At 29.1% G+C, this 20,022-nt stretch overlaps 1 protein-coding gene across 1 annotated transcript in view; it reads left to right on the forward strand.

Annotated features, from left to right (window-relative positions):
* Window positions 1–19,395, forward strand: part of LOC132937429 (uncharacterized) — a 216,974-nt gene extending 197,579 nt beyond the window's left edge. The window contains exon 14 of the mRNA XM_061004246.1: window positions 1,206–19,395. Coding sequence (XP_060860229.1) covers window positions 1,206–1,415 — 210 coding nt within the window. The 3' untranslated portion in view covers window positions 1,416–19,395. The remainder of the gene's footprint in view (window positions 1–1,205) is intronic.
* The last annotated feature ends 627 nt before the right edge of the window (window positions 19,396–20,022 follow it).

Raw genomic sequence — 20,022 nt, forward strand, 5'->3', positions numbered from 1 at the left:
TTTACGTATCAATACCGTTTTTAGAAAAAAAAATATGAACATAATATTATGAAATATGAACAAAAAAAATGTAAATGTTTTAAAAAATGTATCATAATTTATTACCTACGTGTGTCATAATTTACTATATTATGAATGGGGAATCATATCTCCTATGGGTCCTCTAAATTTTAGAGGTCAAGTTCACGTATACCTATCGGGCTTCAGTAAATCTGTGGGGGCTGAATCCTATATGCATTACATTACATTGATGTATATATTTAAAATATTGAACGAATAGTTTTTTTCCGTTAATCATGAATAAGAATTATTTTTAAGTTTTGATGAGTAAAGTAGTGCAGAATCAAACATTTAACGGGATAAACATTATTATACCCACTTCATGCCGCCTTTTATCAACAATTTTAAGCACTAATGAATATATTTATATTTTAAAAAAAATTACTTGAAATTTATAATATCCTGCCATTTTCTATAAATATAAATTCTTCTTCAGATTATAAAAGTAAAAGTGTTCCCAGAAATCAAAAATGAATAGTTATTTTGGTGCTGAAAAGGGTAAAATAAATACAGTTTCATAAAATACTAGCATTGCGTATTTGCTTAGCTATAATATATATCGTATCTGGAATTTGTATAAATATAAAAAAAAATTCGAAACAATAAGCGTTTTAATAGTAATAGCGTGTCGACGGACAAAACATCGCAACAGCTACCCATTCATTATGAATTCTAATACTTTGATACATAATTAATATTATACGTATAGGTACGTTACATCGTAGCTTCCGGATAACGACCACGTATAATTCTATAATTATTGTTATTACGATAGTATCGCCGTCTGCGATACATATTATACATTTTAATGTTGTATTATACAGAGTGATTGTTTATTCGTTGACTTTCTTGAGAAATTCGACATTTTTAAATTATTAATGTTTTTTGTAAGGTTATAGACATGGCACATTCGGTTGGTAATTTTTGTTTTTAATTTTGATTTAATTACCAGTGTTTGTCCTAGAAAAATAAAATATAATTATATCATAACTCTTAGAATTATTTAATGATATGTTGGTCCACGGTAAACCAATCACCCCACCCGTACACACTATTCACAATAACAACAATATAACTACATTTTAATTATAACTCGACAACTATAATAATATTATATTAACATATACGTCATGTGGTTCTTGCAGATGGCGTGTTTCGAGATCTTGAAGAACTTCTCGTTTATGGTCACCACGCAGGCCATGCAAGTGAAAACAAACATGCTGCTGTCCGTGTTGAAAATCGCCGAGGTCGACATCCTACTTCCGGTGTCCAATTCGCGGAGTGCCAACTTGTCGCCGGACACGTGCACAGCGACCCTGTTACTGGTAATTATCGCGGCGGCGGTACTGTTCTAGAGCCGAAGACTTACGGCGCCGCTCGGACGTTTCGATGATAATATTATTATTATTATCGTCGTCGTCGTTATATTATATATATATATAGAGCGTCTCGTCGAGTTAACTTTTCTCTTGTAAATTTATTGTTGTTTTTTTATTTTTACTTTGTGTGCGTGTGTGATACTCCGACCGGATACGTATAATTATTATGCTGACCACACAGTTATTGTATGCCACCAACCAGATCACTGACCCGTACACGGCGATGACACTGATGGTATATTACAAGTTCGAGACGGCATAAATCCAATACGATTTGATGCGTACATAACGTGTAAAATTGATAATAATGTGTAATATTATGACTTACGGCCAATGTCGTCGAATAGAGATGATCATCACTGTTCTATCTTTCTTTTTCTGCGCTAATAATCTGTTGTAATATTGTCTCGATATACTCGTAGATATTATCTAGTCACCACTTCACGGACTTTACTCCAACAATGTCCATCCCCGCATCAATTACCGATGTACGTAAAACGGTCATTATTATTTCATGCCTATTTTCGAAACGCTCAAATATTTAAATTACCACGTTATACCCTATATTATACATTAGGTGTATTTTGTTATTTATAATAATATGATCGTTTAATATTAGGATGAGTACGATACAACACGTGGGGGTGTTTAAGAGAGTGTTTCACGCGTAGCCTAACCTAACTTAAGATATGATATTTATTAGTGTTTCCAAACGTTACTTCGTAAATACTTGTAAAGGGTGGTATTATGATATTGTACAGGTACGATGTTCTAGCTGACTTGTACAATATTGAAATGTACCTAAATATAATATAACAACGGTCGAATGACGAATCAGACACAGTGTATATTATGTTAAATGCTATTGCATTCGCGGTGTCCAGAAGACGGGTGAAAAAACGCCAAATTTATTCACTTCAGAATAACACGAAACTTATAAAATGATTATTATTATTCTTCGGACGCGGCCGTAGAAACTCGTATTGCCCTGAGGCCTATACACGGTCAATCATATACCGGTAACTTGGTAACTTGGACATTTTGAAATATTAATTTATAAAATAGTGGCGCAGACATTGCAGTACGCAATCAACGGGCAGGGTCATCGCCGACAATTTTATAAGACGTAGGTAATCAAAATCCGGACATTTTCCTAAAATATATTTTCCGAAAATGCAACTGTACTAATAAATACAACAATTACATTCGCACTAGGAAAGCATCTAATTGGATTTAATGTCAAAATAAAAAAAAAAAAAAATATTTCCATTTCACACACGATCAATTTAACTATACCAAGTAACTTCAATGATAGACAACCTTCTAGCTCAAAATTATTGATACCGTCTTCTTTTCGAAATTTTTATGCAAGACTCTCGATTTTCTTTTCATTAATAATTACCAAATAATACTCTAATAGGCTACATGCTCGGTCTTACTTAGTGTCTAACATTATCTGAATTCATTTTTGATGAGTATTTAATAAATTCACTGAATGTTTATCTCCATACTATCTTACAAATACCAACAGAAGTACTTAAACAAAATATTTATTTTTTTTATATCATCATATTTTATTTCAATTTGTTGAGTGACTTTTCATCGTTTTTTCTTTCAAAATGACTCAATATTCAAATATTGTTGTATGTTTAATTTTTTATTATTGTTAGGCTATAAAAAGAATTGTCTGCACCATTTAAAATATCTTCAGAAAAATGCAATTTCATGCATATCTTAAAGCATGATCAAGCCTGGATTAAGGAAAGGGGGTAGATTTAAGTGGCTTATTCTGTGTTTAGCCTAAAATTACATCCAGACTTTGTAGTACAAACAATCATTGACAATAATCCCCCACTTCCACAATCGTCCTTTGTCTTCTGTAGTTATTTTCACTATCATGATCTGGCTTTACTATAGCACTTTGGTTTTCTCGTCCAACCAAGAACCATTGTTGTGTAATTATTATCTGTAATATTATTATGTCAAAGTGAAATTAAGCACTTGAAAAAAACTGTTAGATGTATCACATTTAATATTATATAATATATACTGCACATTGTTGAAACTGCCGCCACGACAAACTTTTTTTCCGATCAGTTTTTTGATGATAATTTTTCAAGAGTTCAGAACAGTTTGGTACCTACATGATCTGTACCTTTTTTTCCACAAAGGCGTATAAGGTTACATCATTTGGACCTAGGGAATTTAGTTGAACCAAATACGCGTAACTGTCATAAAACATTAGCGGTTTCCCATTCATATCGACCAGATATTTCGTTTATATAATTATTTATATTATATGTTAATTAACTGTCAAAAAATATGTTTCGCCCTATTTCCCAAAAATTCGGTGGTCGGATATAATACTCGTGGTTTACGCCCCGTTGAAGGTATAATAATAATAATATAGTATAAGGTAGAGTGGGCTATATAGTATAAAGCAGGCCGGTCTTGTCAGTGGAGGGGTTGTGGAGGTATCCCGAGTACACACACGAGCTTGTGAATAAGTAAAGCTACTGAGGAGACGGCGGCAGCATTCTACAGCGCTATATTGCCTACTAAATAATTAGGTATGAAAAGCTCACTGTATGTATAACGATACGCGCATAACAAAATGATTGGGCGTCAGCCTCACTCACCGTTGACGTTGTATCAACAATGTCTACTTCCAAGACCAGATCAAGTCCACTAGAGATACATGGTCTCTTATAATTTGGTTCTGAATCCTCGCCGATGAAAAAAAAGGTCATGCTTTTATCAAATATTTACGTTTTGGAAACACATATAACTTTGTTATTACCGTAGTTATGGTCATTGGATTTGAAGTAAAATGCTAAAATTGTAAACCTAATGAAAATATAAATATATAAACTGTTTATAAGCTGTACAATGATATAGTATGCCTTTAAACGAAATTTGAATCCAAAATAATAACAAACTGAAATTAACATATTATAATGCTGACACTATAATAACACGATTATTTGCACGGCACTAATTTAGTTTCCAAGCATGCTAAGGTAATAAATTGTAAACAGTGTGTTACTGAAATAAATAATAAATCTCCTCGTAAATAACGGTATAATGCAGAGAGGAATAAATGGGGAAACGAGATTAATTTTTACATACGCTACACATTACACAAGTAAACCGATATTTTATTCAGAAAACTATTCCAATATTTTTTTCACCTAGATCAATTCACAATGTTTTCTATTTTTTTTTAATGACTACTTACCTAATCAAATATTTTTTTTTTCGTATTCACTTTCGTAAAATCATCAGTATATTGTATAGGTACTTTAGGCCAGTTGCACAATATCATAGTTTAAATAGGTAAGTACACAAACTCAAATATACACACAAGAATAGTATAACCATTTAAAACAATTATAAAAAGTAACACACTGTTCTCAATAAGAGACAATAAGACGTCCATACACAAAACATCCACAAGCAATACAACATAAAAATATAACATAGTTACATGAAATGTAAATCTGGAATATTGCAAAGTCTGGTACATAGCTAAAACCCTTCATCTCTCTCATACTCTTCATCCACCATCCGACATACCCTCCAGAGTGCGTCCGCCAAACCCAACACACATATCCGGACCTCTACTTCGGTCAAGGGCTCACGATAAGGACGACGACAAACACGTGCTACGAATACCGAGTCGTACAAATGAGTGTGATGAGTGCGAGCGAACAGTGTTTAATATTATACTGTGGGAAATGGATTTTCGTGGGGGGGAGGGGGTCGGAAAAGTCCAGCCGTAAGACGCGCGCTGGATGCAGACACTTGAAAATCAACTTTTGCGCTTATTTTTATTTCTGGGATTAAACGCAGTAAATACGGCATACACCGTGGTTTTCGGCTCTTTGTGGCCTTGGCAACGACTGCACCATTGTAGTAAGTATCTAGTATTATAATAGTATTGTTATATGGATTTTGGACTAACAAACGAAGAAACAAAACATGACACAGCTCACATATGTAATAGTAAATAAGTAATATAATAAAACAAAATAAAAAAATAAAAATTGATATAGGTGATTAATGACGAAAATAATTGTATTATTCAATCGGAAAAATGAATAATAATAAATTATACGGATGTTGCACAGTGGTGTGATTAAGAGGGATACAAAAGTATAGCGGAAATCTAACTATTATTCAATTTATTTTGTATTTAAAAAAAAAAATGAAATGATTGATATTATTCAAGGTAGAACTAGTAGGTATTGTTCCCGATCATTTGATATTTTAAAAGTCCTGCATACTCGAAAATTCAACTGAGTATGTATTTTTTAATTAACCTGAAAAGTGAATAAGCTGCTACTCTCTCATTTTTGATAAGACCTAAGTTAATTGAGGTAATTTTGACTGAAGAGGGAAACTAAATTTTATAATAACATATGGATTAGAAAAAAAAAATTAAAAGATTTTACACTCCTATTTTCTTATTGTCAATGGTATCAAAGTTACACCACTACAGCATAATGAATATATTTTATATATGATTTTACTACCTATTATAGTTAGGTGTACACACGCATAATTTCTCCTTGTATATTATATATTTATACGTAGGGCTATTATATTCATCAGAGACTATTTCGTTTACCGGTGGATCGATAGTTTCGTAATAATATTGTATGATAGGTAACAGCTTAACTGATAAATAATAATTAAAAGACTCAAAACAGACCTTTTTTTTCCCCCGCAAAATGACCTATTTTCATTCCAACTATGCTGGTCGGTATAAATTATTACACAATAAGGATTTTGAAAACGTATTTAAATTCATAGTCTAGCCTCCTTTAGATTCTACAAATAATATATTTTAACACATTTAGTAATTTGAAAAAACATTTATCTAAATTTGACTTTCAATATTTAAAAGTTTACAAATATTCAACAGTAAATACTATGCTTCAAAAAAATAATAGGTGAAAAAAGTTAAAAGAAAACATAGAAAAATTAAAAAGTAAATAAATTAATTCGTTCAAATCCGTTTTCAATATCAAAATCGCATTTTTTGATAAGCTGTGGAACATTACGAAATTAATATTGATTATTTTAGCATGAACGAATTATGCAAGATATTTTTTCCTAAATATTTTCTAAGTAAAATCCATTCACATCGTATACATATATTTCATACCTAGCCGAAAACATCGCAGATATTTTTTTCATTGGCAGCCCATAAAATAATAAGGATCATAATGCTAACCGCTTAGGCACACAATAAATCGAACAACAATATATTTAAAAGTCGTCCCAGACGTCGAGTAGATAACATAATAAAAATTAGGTACAATATACTCACTTAATACAATATTATTTTATGAGTAAGGATTTGTGTGTATGCAATTCATGTCGCGTAGCTGTATAATACTGTTTTAAATTATAATATTATAATATCGCGGACGTCGATCCACCGCCCACCACCATCGTTTAAAAGTAAAATCGTGCGTTTTTAAAGTTTCTTGCAAAATTATTATTATTATACCGTAGCTACTCACTCCTTTACCGGACTTAAATACCAACCGTATTTTTCGGTGTTTTATTAATTAACTTTGACAACTGTTGTAGGTTACGGGAGATAAGTAGCTCGGAATTATAAATTATAATATACCAATAATAATAATAATAATCCACGAAAGTTTAATATTATAATTTATATTGTAAACATAATTGGATAGGTTAGGTGCTTTGAGTGTTCATTGAGGTATTCTCACATCATTTTTTTTCACCGATTTGTGTAAGATACACTTTAAAATGTAAAATATTTGTTTTACGGTTATTAGGCATGACAGCGAATAAATATATAAATATATATACACTTATATATTATATAACGCTATATTAAAACTATTTGTGCAAGTAATTTTTTTTTGACTTGGAAATTAATTAACATAATCTACATAATAGTTAAGTATTTTCAGTTTAACCGTATTTTTTTTCTCAGAAAAAGCAATAATAATAAAACATTATATTTTTTTCACCAAAACGAACTTTAAAGTAATTTATCATAAGGTATATAAAGGTTTTATGTATATTCACAGTATGCGTGAATTTTCAGTACATAGGCATAATATACAGAAAACAATATTTTTTCGATTCAAAATAAAACAATTAAAACGACCATTTACAGTCTATATAACTCTGTTGGGTATAGGATTCCCTACTATATATAATATGCATTCTTTACCATACAAAAATGTTCAGTTCATTTTTCCGATATTTTTATAGCATCTTCAGATAATTTAGAAACATTTGGTGTTGATGGCAGACGCACCCCTCTCCTGAGACACCCATGTACACTTCAGGAAGGCCAATTCTATAGACTATAAAAAAATTAAGCGAACTAAAATGGGTAAGGTCTAACCGTGAGTAGCTCCTGGACTAGTAGATTGTACACGGAGAATATTAACCGAGCTGACACCTCTGAAGACATATCGATATTAAAATATTATAATAACAAAATACACGGATATTGCTCATTAACACGTTTTTCAGTTAGGTGTAGTGAAAATTATATTGGAACGTATTTTCCAATTGGATATTATAGTGTTGTATGGGTAAGATCGATGACGAAATTGCTATATTTCAATCGTGGTGCAGCACGCGCATAGACATTAAAATAATATTATTATTTAATGTACTGCTGTGTTCGATCGTCATAAAAAAACATTATACCATTACAATAGACGTACTATGTTTGTCATCGATTGTTGTTTAATCTACGTTGTGAATGTTGCGAAAATATACCTATATAAAGTCTGTAAGCGCAATAATATTATCAAATGGTTCGCGTTGAAATACTCTCTTAAATTTAACCCCTTAGCGTTATATTAAGCCGGTTATCATATTATTCAGAAATTAATATTATATTATATTCTTTAGGTCAAGTCGCGTAACCTTGATAAACATATTATATTATACACCCTATGCAAAGTACAACCATTGGTTTCGATCACACACGCGGTATTAATGGTGAAAATATAAATATAGTACTTCAATCAATGGTATTGATATTATTTTATAGTTCAGTGTTCGGTCGTGCAATAATTACAGATGGGTGATATCGATACAATTATAGGTCGACGAAAGTTACTATAAACATAATGATATTATAATACGTATATAACAATCTAATCATAATGTTGTAAGACACGTAACAACACTACGAAATCGATACAATTTTGCGTCGTAATGCTGAGCTCATTTTTTAATAAGAAATTTAGATTTTACGTAGAAACAACAAAATAAAAACAATACTTTAGCATAATATAATTTATCGAATGTTATATTATAAAACAATATACTTTGAGGGCCTATAAATTATAAGTGTAACGCGAGTACCTAATACCTAGGAAATATGGATTGTACATTAATATTGTCGTTTTACATTATTATTTTATATTGTATATTTTATTATTAGTAGTATATAATATTATTAAGCTAGTGGTTTCAAGGTTATCAAATTTCAAATAATTTTAACCAACAAAATGTAAGTACCTATGTTCTAATCTCTGTAGCGGACGGATCGAAGTATAATAAATTATAATATTACCTATGAATATAATATCGTTTAACGGTATTAACATCATCGTCAAGGCTCGGATTTTCTGACACTCGTTAATCAGTGTACAAAATATGTACCGAAAGATAAAGTTCCGATTTTTTTAATTAATATTTTAACTAATAGATCAATTTTATTTTCAAACATTTGAAACGCTATTCCTTTGACAAATGCAAATATTATAGGTGTAATATTTCCACGTATTTGACGTATGGTCGTAAGATATACTATAGGTAAATCAATTATGTCAACGTGTTAGTGCACTGTACAGTGTACACACTCCGAGCCTCAGATTGTGTAAACATATTATATGTCTTGAATAGGACCAAAAGTAAGTACTTAATATACGGATCGAAGCTATACGAACGGAAAATGCAAACAACGCGAACTTGCGTATATCGAAAAAATTGTTCGGACTCTTTCATTTTACGGTGTAGTTAATTAAAGAAAGTGCACGGTGCATAAGGACTCGTGAGACGTTACAATAATAATAATAATAATAATAATATGTATATATAAATATAATATATCATAATATTATCATTGTGTTAAAAATGCACCGTGCACACAACTTATTTATGTATATATATATGTATATTCTTTTTTTTCCTTCCAAACGCAGCGAACTCGGTCCGCGTACCTACTTGAAATATCTCGTGCACGTATAAGACCTACGTACTTATATAATATTATATATACATTAATGATCTCTTCAACTTTTTATCCAAGATCAAGCTCGTATCGTCTACAGTCTACACGATACTATAGTATGATATAATATTACTATTGCCATGTTTAGCTTTCCAAACGTTGTTTTTACCGTGTCCGGGAGAGAATTAATTGTTCGTAAACCGAAATTCTTTCGATCGCACAATAATATTATAATTTATGTGTGCAACTATTATTATTATGGTAGGTATACCGTCGATTAATAATAAAAATAATAATTAAACAAACTACTAATACAGATCCATAGGTGCATAGAAACATCAAATAATAAATTATGTGTATACAGAGTGATCAATTTAACGTAAGACTCTCATTATTTCAAAAAACACTAACTACTTTGAAAATATTACTCTTACCTACATCATTTCAAGTCGTTAAAAACAACATTTTTGAAAAAAAATTATATTTTTATCGTTATTATTTTTAAGTGTTTTACTCCTTTGAACGACAGCTGCATATACTTCCAAAGCCGAATATTATTCAGAATATTTCGATCTATAAAAATAAAATTTTGGACAAGTGGTTCATTATTTATAAGTGTTTAAAGTTTAGACGAGTGGAGTAGTGGGAATCGACATATTGCGGCAACCACATCACTTCGCTAATCTAAACTTTAAATACTTAATATATCTCATAAGCTACTCTTCCAAAATTTGATTTTTTAATTTTTATACATCGGAGTGCTTTAAAAAAAAATTCTGCTTTGAAATAAGGAATTTTAAATGCATGTTTTCATTAAAAAATAAACAATCAAAAAATGTTTTTGTTCAACAACTAAAAATTATATGAAATCATATTTTAAAAAACATTATTTATTTTTAAATTATGAGTATCTTACGTTAAATGGATCGCATGGTATATAAATACACGCATCACCACTACAAAAATATATTATATACCTATCACATTTAAGGAATGCCACATAATATTATCAGAAATAATCAAATTACACTAAAGTGCTCGTTATATTATATCAGGCAGTGGCGTCTTAAACTATCTTTTCCTTGGCTCACATTTAATATTTTTATTCCAACCACCCTAAAAAAAAAAAATCACTGCTCTCCAATAGGTTTTTAGTGGTTAAATAATGGTTTATAACCTTTAAAAGTGGTTCAAACTACCTTTTTGTTCCATAAGACACCCACCCATTAATATATTTTGAATCATCTGATTGCTGCCAGAGCTGGGTATCATGCATGAATGGTATTACGAGGGATTTCTCGCCTATCAAAAGTCATCAATTGGCAGTTTTTTGGTTGTTTTTAATTTCCTATTTACATTACAACATTTTATTTCAATAATTTCATCAAGGGTTACGGTTATTACGTCATAATTAATTACAATTTATAGAATTCATATTTTCAAAAATATTGGTCGTTTATAAATTATATAATTCTAGTGACTATTAATATTATACTTACTCATGTAAGTATAATATTAAATATTTAAAAAAAAATAATCGTCTACATTTTTATTCGTTTTTATTTCAAATATTAAACATTGATATTTAAATGGTTTTTTTATTGGGTTATAGAAAGCTATTTTCCGCTAAATTGAATTCTTTGAAAAAATCATAATATTCAAAGTTTGAAAACTACCTACATTGTTTTAGCTAGTAAATTCGAAATTCATTTGATAATCTTTGATGATTACGCACACCTCTCCTTTTACGTATATATTATGCATAATTCCAGCCCTGATCATAATATAATATGCACAGATGCTTACAGCGCATAAACTAAATGTTATTCATAGGACATAGTCGTCGATCTCACGATATGTCGTACATTGCTCGTCCTAGTGTTATATAATAATAATTATATATGTTACGGAAAATTACGTTAAACGGAAAATAATGTTATTAACTTATTGACCAAATACGCAGGGGATTATTTTTAATCCAAATAATATTATAATTATAATAATAATATCCAAACGATGTAGATATTTTTTAAAAATGTAAATAATGTTTTATACCTAATTACAGTTTATTTCTGTTTCACAACTTTTCTGACCCCTGATTGGCACAACATTTATTTTCAATGGCAGAACTGGTAGCCCCTCGAGGGCCCGCAACAGATTTATTTCCAGCTGATTCCTGCAGAGCCACCGTCTAATAACTTCATCACGTTTTCCAGCAGTTTTTTTTCCACAATCAGCAATTTCTTGGCACGCGTAATCGTATTTAAGAAACCGTGTTCCGTATACCTATGAGAAATAAACCTAACCCTACCTTATCCGTGACTGAAAAAGTGTTATTAGTTTTACCCACGAATTAAAACATAGGTAGATAACAAACTTTCAAAAATGTATTTAGATGTCACCTTATCATTGGTCGTTGGGCATCTATATAATATTATCTTATACCTAACTAATGGGCTTGCTTGGGTCGAACTCGTTCGATGACAAGCAAACGGTATAATCACACTTCATAAATATCCAGTATCCGACTGTAATCAACATAATAATCATTCACTAGAAAAAAAAAACGACAATCACCTGCACATATTTCATACAGAAAAATATAACGTCAATGACCGGCGAATAACGTTATTCTCAGACTTAACGTAATTTACAGTAACATAATATATTATATTTATCGCGGCCATAGTTATGTTGGTGAATTGGTACGTCTGTATGCTATAAATATTCAGAGTTTCATAATTTTACCAATCGATCAGTATAATGTTGTTTAGACACGAGATCACATTAATATTATGAAGGTACGAGCGAACGTTGCAAAATAATAATACTATGTTCGCGTGCATACTTTATCATACGCGATATTACCCATGTACTGCTAAGGGCTATGCTTAACAGTAGTCGGTCAAATATAATTTTTCTGCGATATGACGACTTCGGTCGCAGGATATTATAAAGCGATAATCAATACATTAAAACGTATCAATTCGGTGCCTCTATATAATAATAATATATAATTCTAATATTATCGTATAGGACACATCGAAAAGATTCGCACTTCACACATTTGACTTAACTTCGAGTGTAATATTAATCATTGTCTACGTAATTTGCATTATTATACGCCGTCATTGTGTATATTTGTTCGTATTATCCATACCTGAAAATAAACATTCGTAACCACCAACACTTATTAAGACGGTATACCTATAATACGCGTATAGTAATGGGCTATAATGTATTCCATGATGGATTACAGTGTAATGATATAGGTAATAATGTTTAGCTCAGAAATCAAACTTTATATCAGATGACAATATAATGTGCGATACCAGCATCTGCGCTTAAGTCGACATGTATAGTTATAGTGTATCCATACATCAATAATTAGCAGGGACATGAAGCTCTAAGCAAATTGACAATAACCGCAATCATATTATGCTCTTGAAAACAATCATAATGTTATAAGCGCTTGAATAAGCACTAACAAATTATTTAAATACTATGCGAAAAAAGTATACCTATGCAATTACAACTATATTTTTAAATATGCATCCTAACAACTCGTAATTAAATTAAAGAATTTATAAGCGTCAACGTTATATATTAAGTACATATTATTATATATATTTAAAAAAAGTTTTTATTCATAAATATTTCAATATTTGATTATGAAACAGATATATATTATTATCTGACCGTTATAGTATAATGAATAATGATTTTCTAGACATTTTCCCTTTTTGTTCCTTTTTAAAATGATATAAGCGTAAATTATAGCGTTAAAAACACAAAAATAATATTACAGCATCAAAACTTCGAAAGATGCAAATAAATACGAAATTCATATTTTCCTTCTTGAATAACAAATTTATTACCCACTTGGGTGTCTCAAAACAAATATGCAAATTCTACAAGTCACGAGTCCTATTTGTATCCGAGTAGGGACTACATTATACGGGACGTGTGAACAAACCTAACTTACCATTTCGTCTCCCAGCCCATATTTAATACGTATATTATGACGTGTTATAAACATAAATATCTTTTGTCTGGGTTATAGGGAGTTATAGCCCGTAGGGTGACTAGATATGTCTAAAAAAAAAAATAATATTAAATTTCTTCTAATGACTGTCCAATTGTACACAACTTGTATAAAACTATTTTACGTAGTTTATAGGTATTCCAAAATGATCACTAATAATAACATCCATAAAAAAAGAGGACGGAATCCTTGTAAAATTTATGATGCATTGACACCTCAGAGAGGACCCATATAGTATGTGCTTTTAAGTTATTTTATTATGGTTCGGAAGTATTATAGGTTGGTTGGTAATGCTTGAAATTCACAGCGGACTTGATGCGTAGAAAGTTGAAGAGATCTGTGACGGGGGAATACTTGTCATGTGTTTATTATAATTATATCAATCTCGTACAAGTATATTATAAAACAACACTCTGTTCAGTTTTTTTTTTTTTTTTATAACAAATATTAGATCAAAATTGGATTTTATTCCTCCTAACAAGCAAACAAACAATATTCGTGAATTCCAATCTACAGACTTTTCCGATTTTCATGCAATGGTAAATTATATAATAATTAAACAATTGTAGACGAATTTATCCTTGTCTCTACAGTTGTATAATATTATAATTTGTTATTATGGAACAAATTTTTCGGAGCAATTATTATCGACGCTCAGGTATTATTATATTGTTCCTATTGCTGTATTAGTCAAATAATTTTACTATCTCTACAGGGAAATGAAAAATACACCACTATAATATGTGTGTATTTTAAACACAAAATAACAAATATTACAGTAAAATCAATTTTATCCACGGTAAGAAAATATGTTACAAATTGCTCAATTAAACCGTTTGCTGACCGGTCTATTATAATTTAAAACATCGTCTACATATCATAGTATCATAATAATAAATTATTGAAAATCAGAGTAAAAATCGATGAGAAAATATATGCAAAATGCATACTTAACATACGAGTATTGTTTATTTGTTTGTACATGAACCCAGGTCAAATGGTATGGATTTAGTTATTCGTGCATTTCAATAACGTTATTTCGCATTCAGAAATATTAACTTTTCAAACATCGCGTGCCACTCATTTCAGCCCAATTCGGCCGTATAAATCATTATTACCGTAGTAAACGAAAATAGTCTTCCGCTGAATAATTGAAATAGAGGTGCCCGTAGTACAAAATGCATATTTTATCCCATTCGTGGAAAACGCCAAATGCATTTCGAATACCTAAGCACCGATTAAAACGTAAATTTGATAAACTGTTGTAATTAATATAATACTGTAATTACTTATTATGTTAGTAATTATTAATTATAGTGATAATGAAATGCAAATTTGTGTAGAGCTTACCAACAATTTATTAAAAACCCTTAGAAAAAAGTATAGAATCATTAACCAACCTATCTCAGCTCATAAATACCTAATTAAAATGTATCGTATGATGCAAATGTGTTTGAAAAATACAAGTTAAAAAAAAATTACAAAAGTGGTGACGTATTTCGAGGTTCAATTAGACAATCATTAATTCAAAATCTATTAACGTGTTTTACTTAATTGGAAGTCGTTAAAAACATATTTTTATTATTTGTTAATTTATACTTTTTGAATGCAAATGTGTATTTTTAATTCTCAGCTCGTGAAAACTTTAAAGTTTAAATACCTAGTTATAAACCTTGTCAACATTTGGTTTTTATTTATCAAAATATTCCAAATAAAATTCTGCTTCAAAATATGAAATTAAAAATATGTATGATGTCATTCAAAAGAGTAAAAAGCTTGAAAACAATTATAACGACAGTAAAAGTCCAAAAACCTTACTCAATATGATAACGTTAAGAATATAAAATTATGACAAAATAATACTCTCTAAAAAAAACCGTAAAAAATTAACATTTATGTAAGGTCATTTGATATTTTAAGAGGATACAAAATTCGCATATTATTATATTGTTGTATCCGTCTTTCAAACGCGCAACATGGACAATTAGATTTCATTAGTTCTAATTTTGTGTATTAAACTTTTTTTATAAAGTGAACTAACCAATAATCAAACTTTAAGGTAAGAACATTAGCTTTATTTTCATATAGGGGTTTTACGATATTTTTTTTTAAGCAAGTTATGAAAATGTTTAAATGGTAATATTTTGCGTACTTATAATTTGATTAAAAATTTATATATCGTAAAAATCACATGTGAAAACAAATATAATGTTCTTACTTCTTACCTTTAAGTTTTATCATAGATTTTTAAAAGTTATTACATGAAATTGGAATTATTGAATACAAATCGTGCGTTTGTAAGACGGAGACAACACACACACATCCCTCAAATCGGACTTTAATACTAAATTATACATTATCCATTAAAAATTTGATCTTTGAGATGTATAAAAACAAAATGGTTAATATATTTTAAAAGTTAAAGAACTAAATTGTTGATTTTTTTATTGTAATACCTTCATTTTGAATAGTAAAAATAACTTATGGCACCCTAAAATTCACCGTAAAATCAAATTTTAGATTTGTTATGAAACTGCACGTATTGTTGTAATCCAGCTATTTGTTCGACCATCGACTAACCATTAAAATTTGTAAAATAAGTTATATTATCCACCTTATTCATGGTACTTTGTAGGGAAAATTTTCGCAGTAGGTATAAACTTATAATCAATTAACGGCGTACAATATAATTTGTCGGTCGAGGCCATAAAATTTAATTGTTGTCGATCCCACAACAAACATCGCTACTGTTAAGTAAAAACATAAAACAAATCCACGCTTTAAATCGAATTAATTATTCATAATCATTTATTGTTAAAAGTTTATTTTATGATTCAAAGAATTATTGGCGATTGGAAATTATTTTTATGAGCAATTCCGTGAAAAAGATCTCCCGTTGTTATGTTTTTATTATTTTCGCATATTTTCTTCTCGTTATTATTTTTATTATGCAAAACGGTATTTTATTTCAGTTAATTATACACTAAAAAAACACTTCCTGTTAACGACTTGACCTTTCTAGATTTTTCTTGCATGGCTTTAGTAGACTTATTATTTTAAAACTCTAAATATTGTCATCATTTAGTTCGATATTAATTGGTAAATTGCAATCGATTTTGTGCTCACTAGTCACACACGTCCATCAATCGAAGGAATTGAAAAAAAAAAATAAATAACTATTAATTATTATCAAACATAATTTAACAGGCACAAAAATGATTAGCGCACTGAAATCATCGATTATACTCCGTATTGTTATAAGTACAGATTTATGGAGATTGTCACCTACACTTAAACATTCACCCGACATTATTAATGTAATATTATGATGCTTCAAGTACCGCAATTTACTACCTACCCATATACGAGGATAAAATCCAATTTTGACCACTAATTAATAATTATTCGGATGAACCATTATTGTCATTATTATGCTATAGGTAATATAATGCCGTAAAATTAGGCAGGCAGGTAACAATGAAATAGATAAATTCGTCCGCTACGTGATTGCAATCGCAGAATCGAAGAGTAATAATTATTTATCGTTTGGTTGTAAAAATATATTTTAAGCATCAGGTGTGCATAATCTTAATACGATAATAATATAAAGTGTATAATATAGTTATTGAAGCCTCTTGGACGTAAAACAAAAAAAAAAAACAATTATAAATTAATACAAAACAATAATAGGTAATTACTGATAGCATGACATATTGTAACAAACTAATATTATTATTGTTTCGTGTTTTTTTTTAATCTCTAACTGTGCAGGGCATGACATATCTTCTGGACATATCATTAAAACGTAATGTTATGCTTAATATTATAATCATATTATAATAGAAAACGATATTATTATTATTTTGTCGCGTACCTATCCAACAGCAGCAGCTGTGTTGTAATCATCGTGTTTTACACGTCAAAGTAACCGAAGCATAATGAAGTCATATTTGTACTTGACGCGCTGCTACGGGTGAGCCACGCACCCATATTATTATTATATTATGTGTAATAGCTACGTGTAGGTAAATGAAATATAAATTCTCAAACAAAACGAAAACATATCAAAATTATTTATGATGTGATATTATAGAAATAATGATAAAAAAAAAAAATGTAATATTTTTATGTAACGAAAAATATATACGATATATTATTATATATATAGTTTAAATGTATAAGCTATTAAATTGAATAAGTGAACGACGTCATAGTATAAACCTATTCTCTTGTCTCAAGCAACTTTTTTAAACGTATTAGCTTTAGTAATTTATAACTTGTATTAACATGTTACAACAGACATATCACTTGATAACTTAAGAGGGTAATGGTTATGTGTGTTTTTTTTTTGTACTTTGTTAGACATGCGTCGTGTATGTTTGTAGGATATTATTAATATTATTATTATAAGAATAGATGTATTGTATAATATAAAGTAGCATTAATAAATATATTATATAGAGATATATAAATGGATGCGTTGTATTTTTTTTTTCATTATTTCAAATTTCAATCATTAAAGTATTGTTATAATAATAATAATAATTAATAACTAATAAATCGTATATTATGTGTTTGCAGAACAGCCGATGTTTATAATCGATGTATGAACATTTTTTTATGGTATGTTTTTTTCTGTATACAGAAGAATAATAGTGATGAGACTGGGAGAATTCAAAGGTATAGTTAATAAAATGTGAGCCATAGATAACGTTCTTTTATTATTATTATTATTATTTTATTACGATGTCATGGAAAATATGACTCCTTAGATACTCTCAACTACCACGGAATAAAAATTAGCTAATAAATATATTTTTTATAACAAAGTGTATATATACAATATATAAATTAAATTTGTTTTGTATATTTTGTAGTTTTAATAAGTTTAAATTCAATTTGTGTGGTGAAACAAAATTATAAACTTATAGCATATAACTAATGACTTAACTTAGTTACTCAAAAAACTTTTTACTTGATTGAGTTGATTTTTTTCAACCTGTCTAGCAACAAAAAAAAAATTCCCAGTCTCGCAGTCACAATATAATGTTCATATGTCCATAATAAACCGTGACGTGCAGAATATAATTTTTTCATTTAACAAATATTGATTTTATTGTGTTTAAATTACCTAAATTCCATACTAAAATAAATTCACAAAATATTAATATTTTAGAACGAAGTGTGATAAAGTCTGAGTGCAACCATGTATTCGAATTCCATTAAATTGTTAAGTCCAAAATTCGATTTAAGTACACGGTTGATTTAATAAATTAAAAAAAAAAATCATTTGTTTGAAGCTATATACACATAATAATATTGTATATACATATATATTTGTTTTATTTAGTGAAAATTATTTGAATGTGGTTATTTTACTTTGTATATAGAACTAATATGTGTTTACGTGAACAAAAAAATATATTAATAATAATTAATAATATAAGTAGTAAATTGTGGTTTTCATAACAAGAACGGAGTTTCGGCCTACTATTTTACCACTACAGCTGTAACTATAATATTATATTATGTTGTGCTTAGTCCAATCAATATTTTGTTCTAGAATTATTTTACTAATCGTTTAATCGGCAAAGTGTTTTATTGTTTATATCTTAGTGAAATACATATTATGTTATGATAAAAATATTAATTATACACGTATCTGTTAAAACAATTATATTAATCGTGTTTTTTTTATTTCGTTTTAAACATTTTTAGCAATAAAATAATATATTTTTACATAGGTTTACCCCTGGTTTATCAGAACGCGTGTGCACATATTATAATAATTTTTTAATTTTAAAGATGATTATGATATAATATATCATAATATCATATTATGATAAATTATAGATTGAGTGTGCAAACCGAGATTAACCATTCGTTTCGTCGGATTAACCAATCAACATTTAAGAACAACGAACCATAAAATATAATAAATATTAATAATGCCTACTTATTATTTCACACACGAAACAACAATGATATTACTGTGATATTCCTTAGTATTATGGTTTTCATACTTAACCTACCTTCGATGATAATTATGACATTAATACCCATGTAAACAGGCATTCAATATTTACAATGTTTATTACAACACATTATTGTATCTCGCAACGTTAAAAGTACCCTATAGATATTTTAGAATTCTGGTTACAAGAGATCGACGATCCAATAGTCTAGACTCGCACTCCTAGAACAAGACTGCCACAACTCAAAATTCATGAATTTTGAGTTATGACTACTTTTGGATAGAGAAAAATAAGATCTATTAAATGCAAGAACGCCAC

Source organism: Metopolophium dirhodum, chromosome 1 (genome assembly GCF_019925205.1).
Source record: "Metopolophium dirhodum isolate CAU chromosome 1, ASM1992520v1, whole genome shotgun sequence".
Lineage (NCBI taxonomy): Eukaryota > Metazoa > Arthropoda > Insecta > Hemiptera > Aphididae > Metopolophium > Metopolophium dirhodum.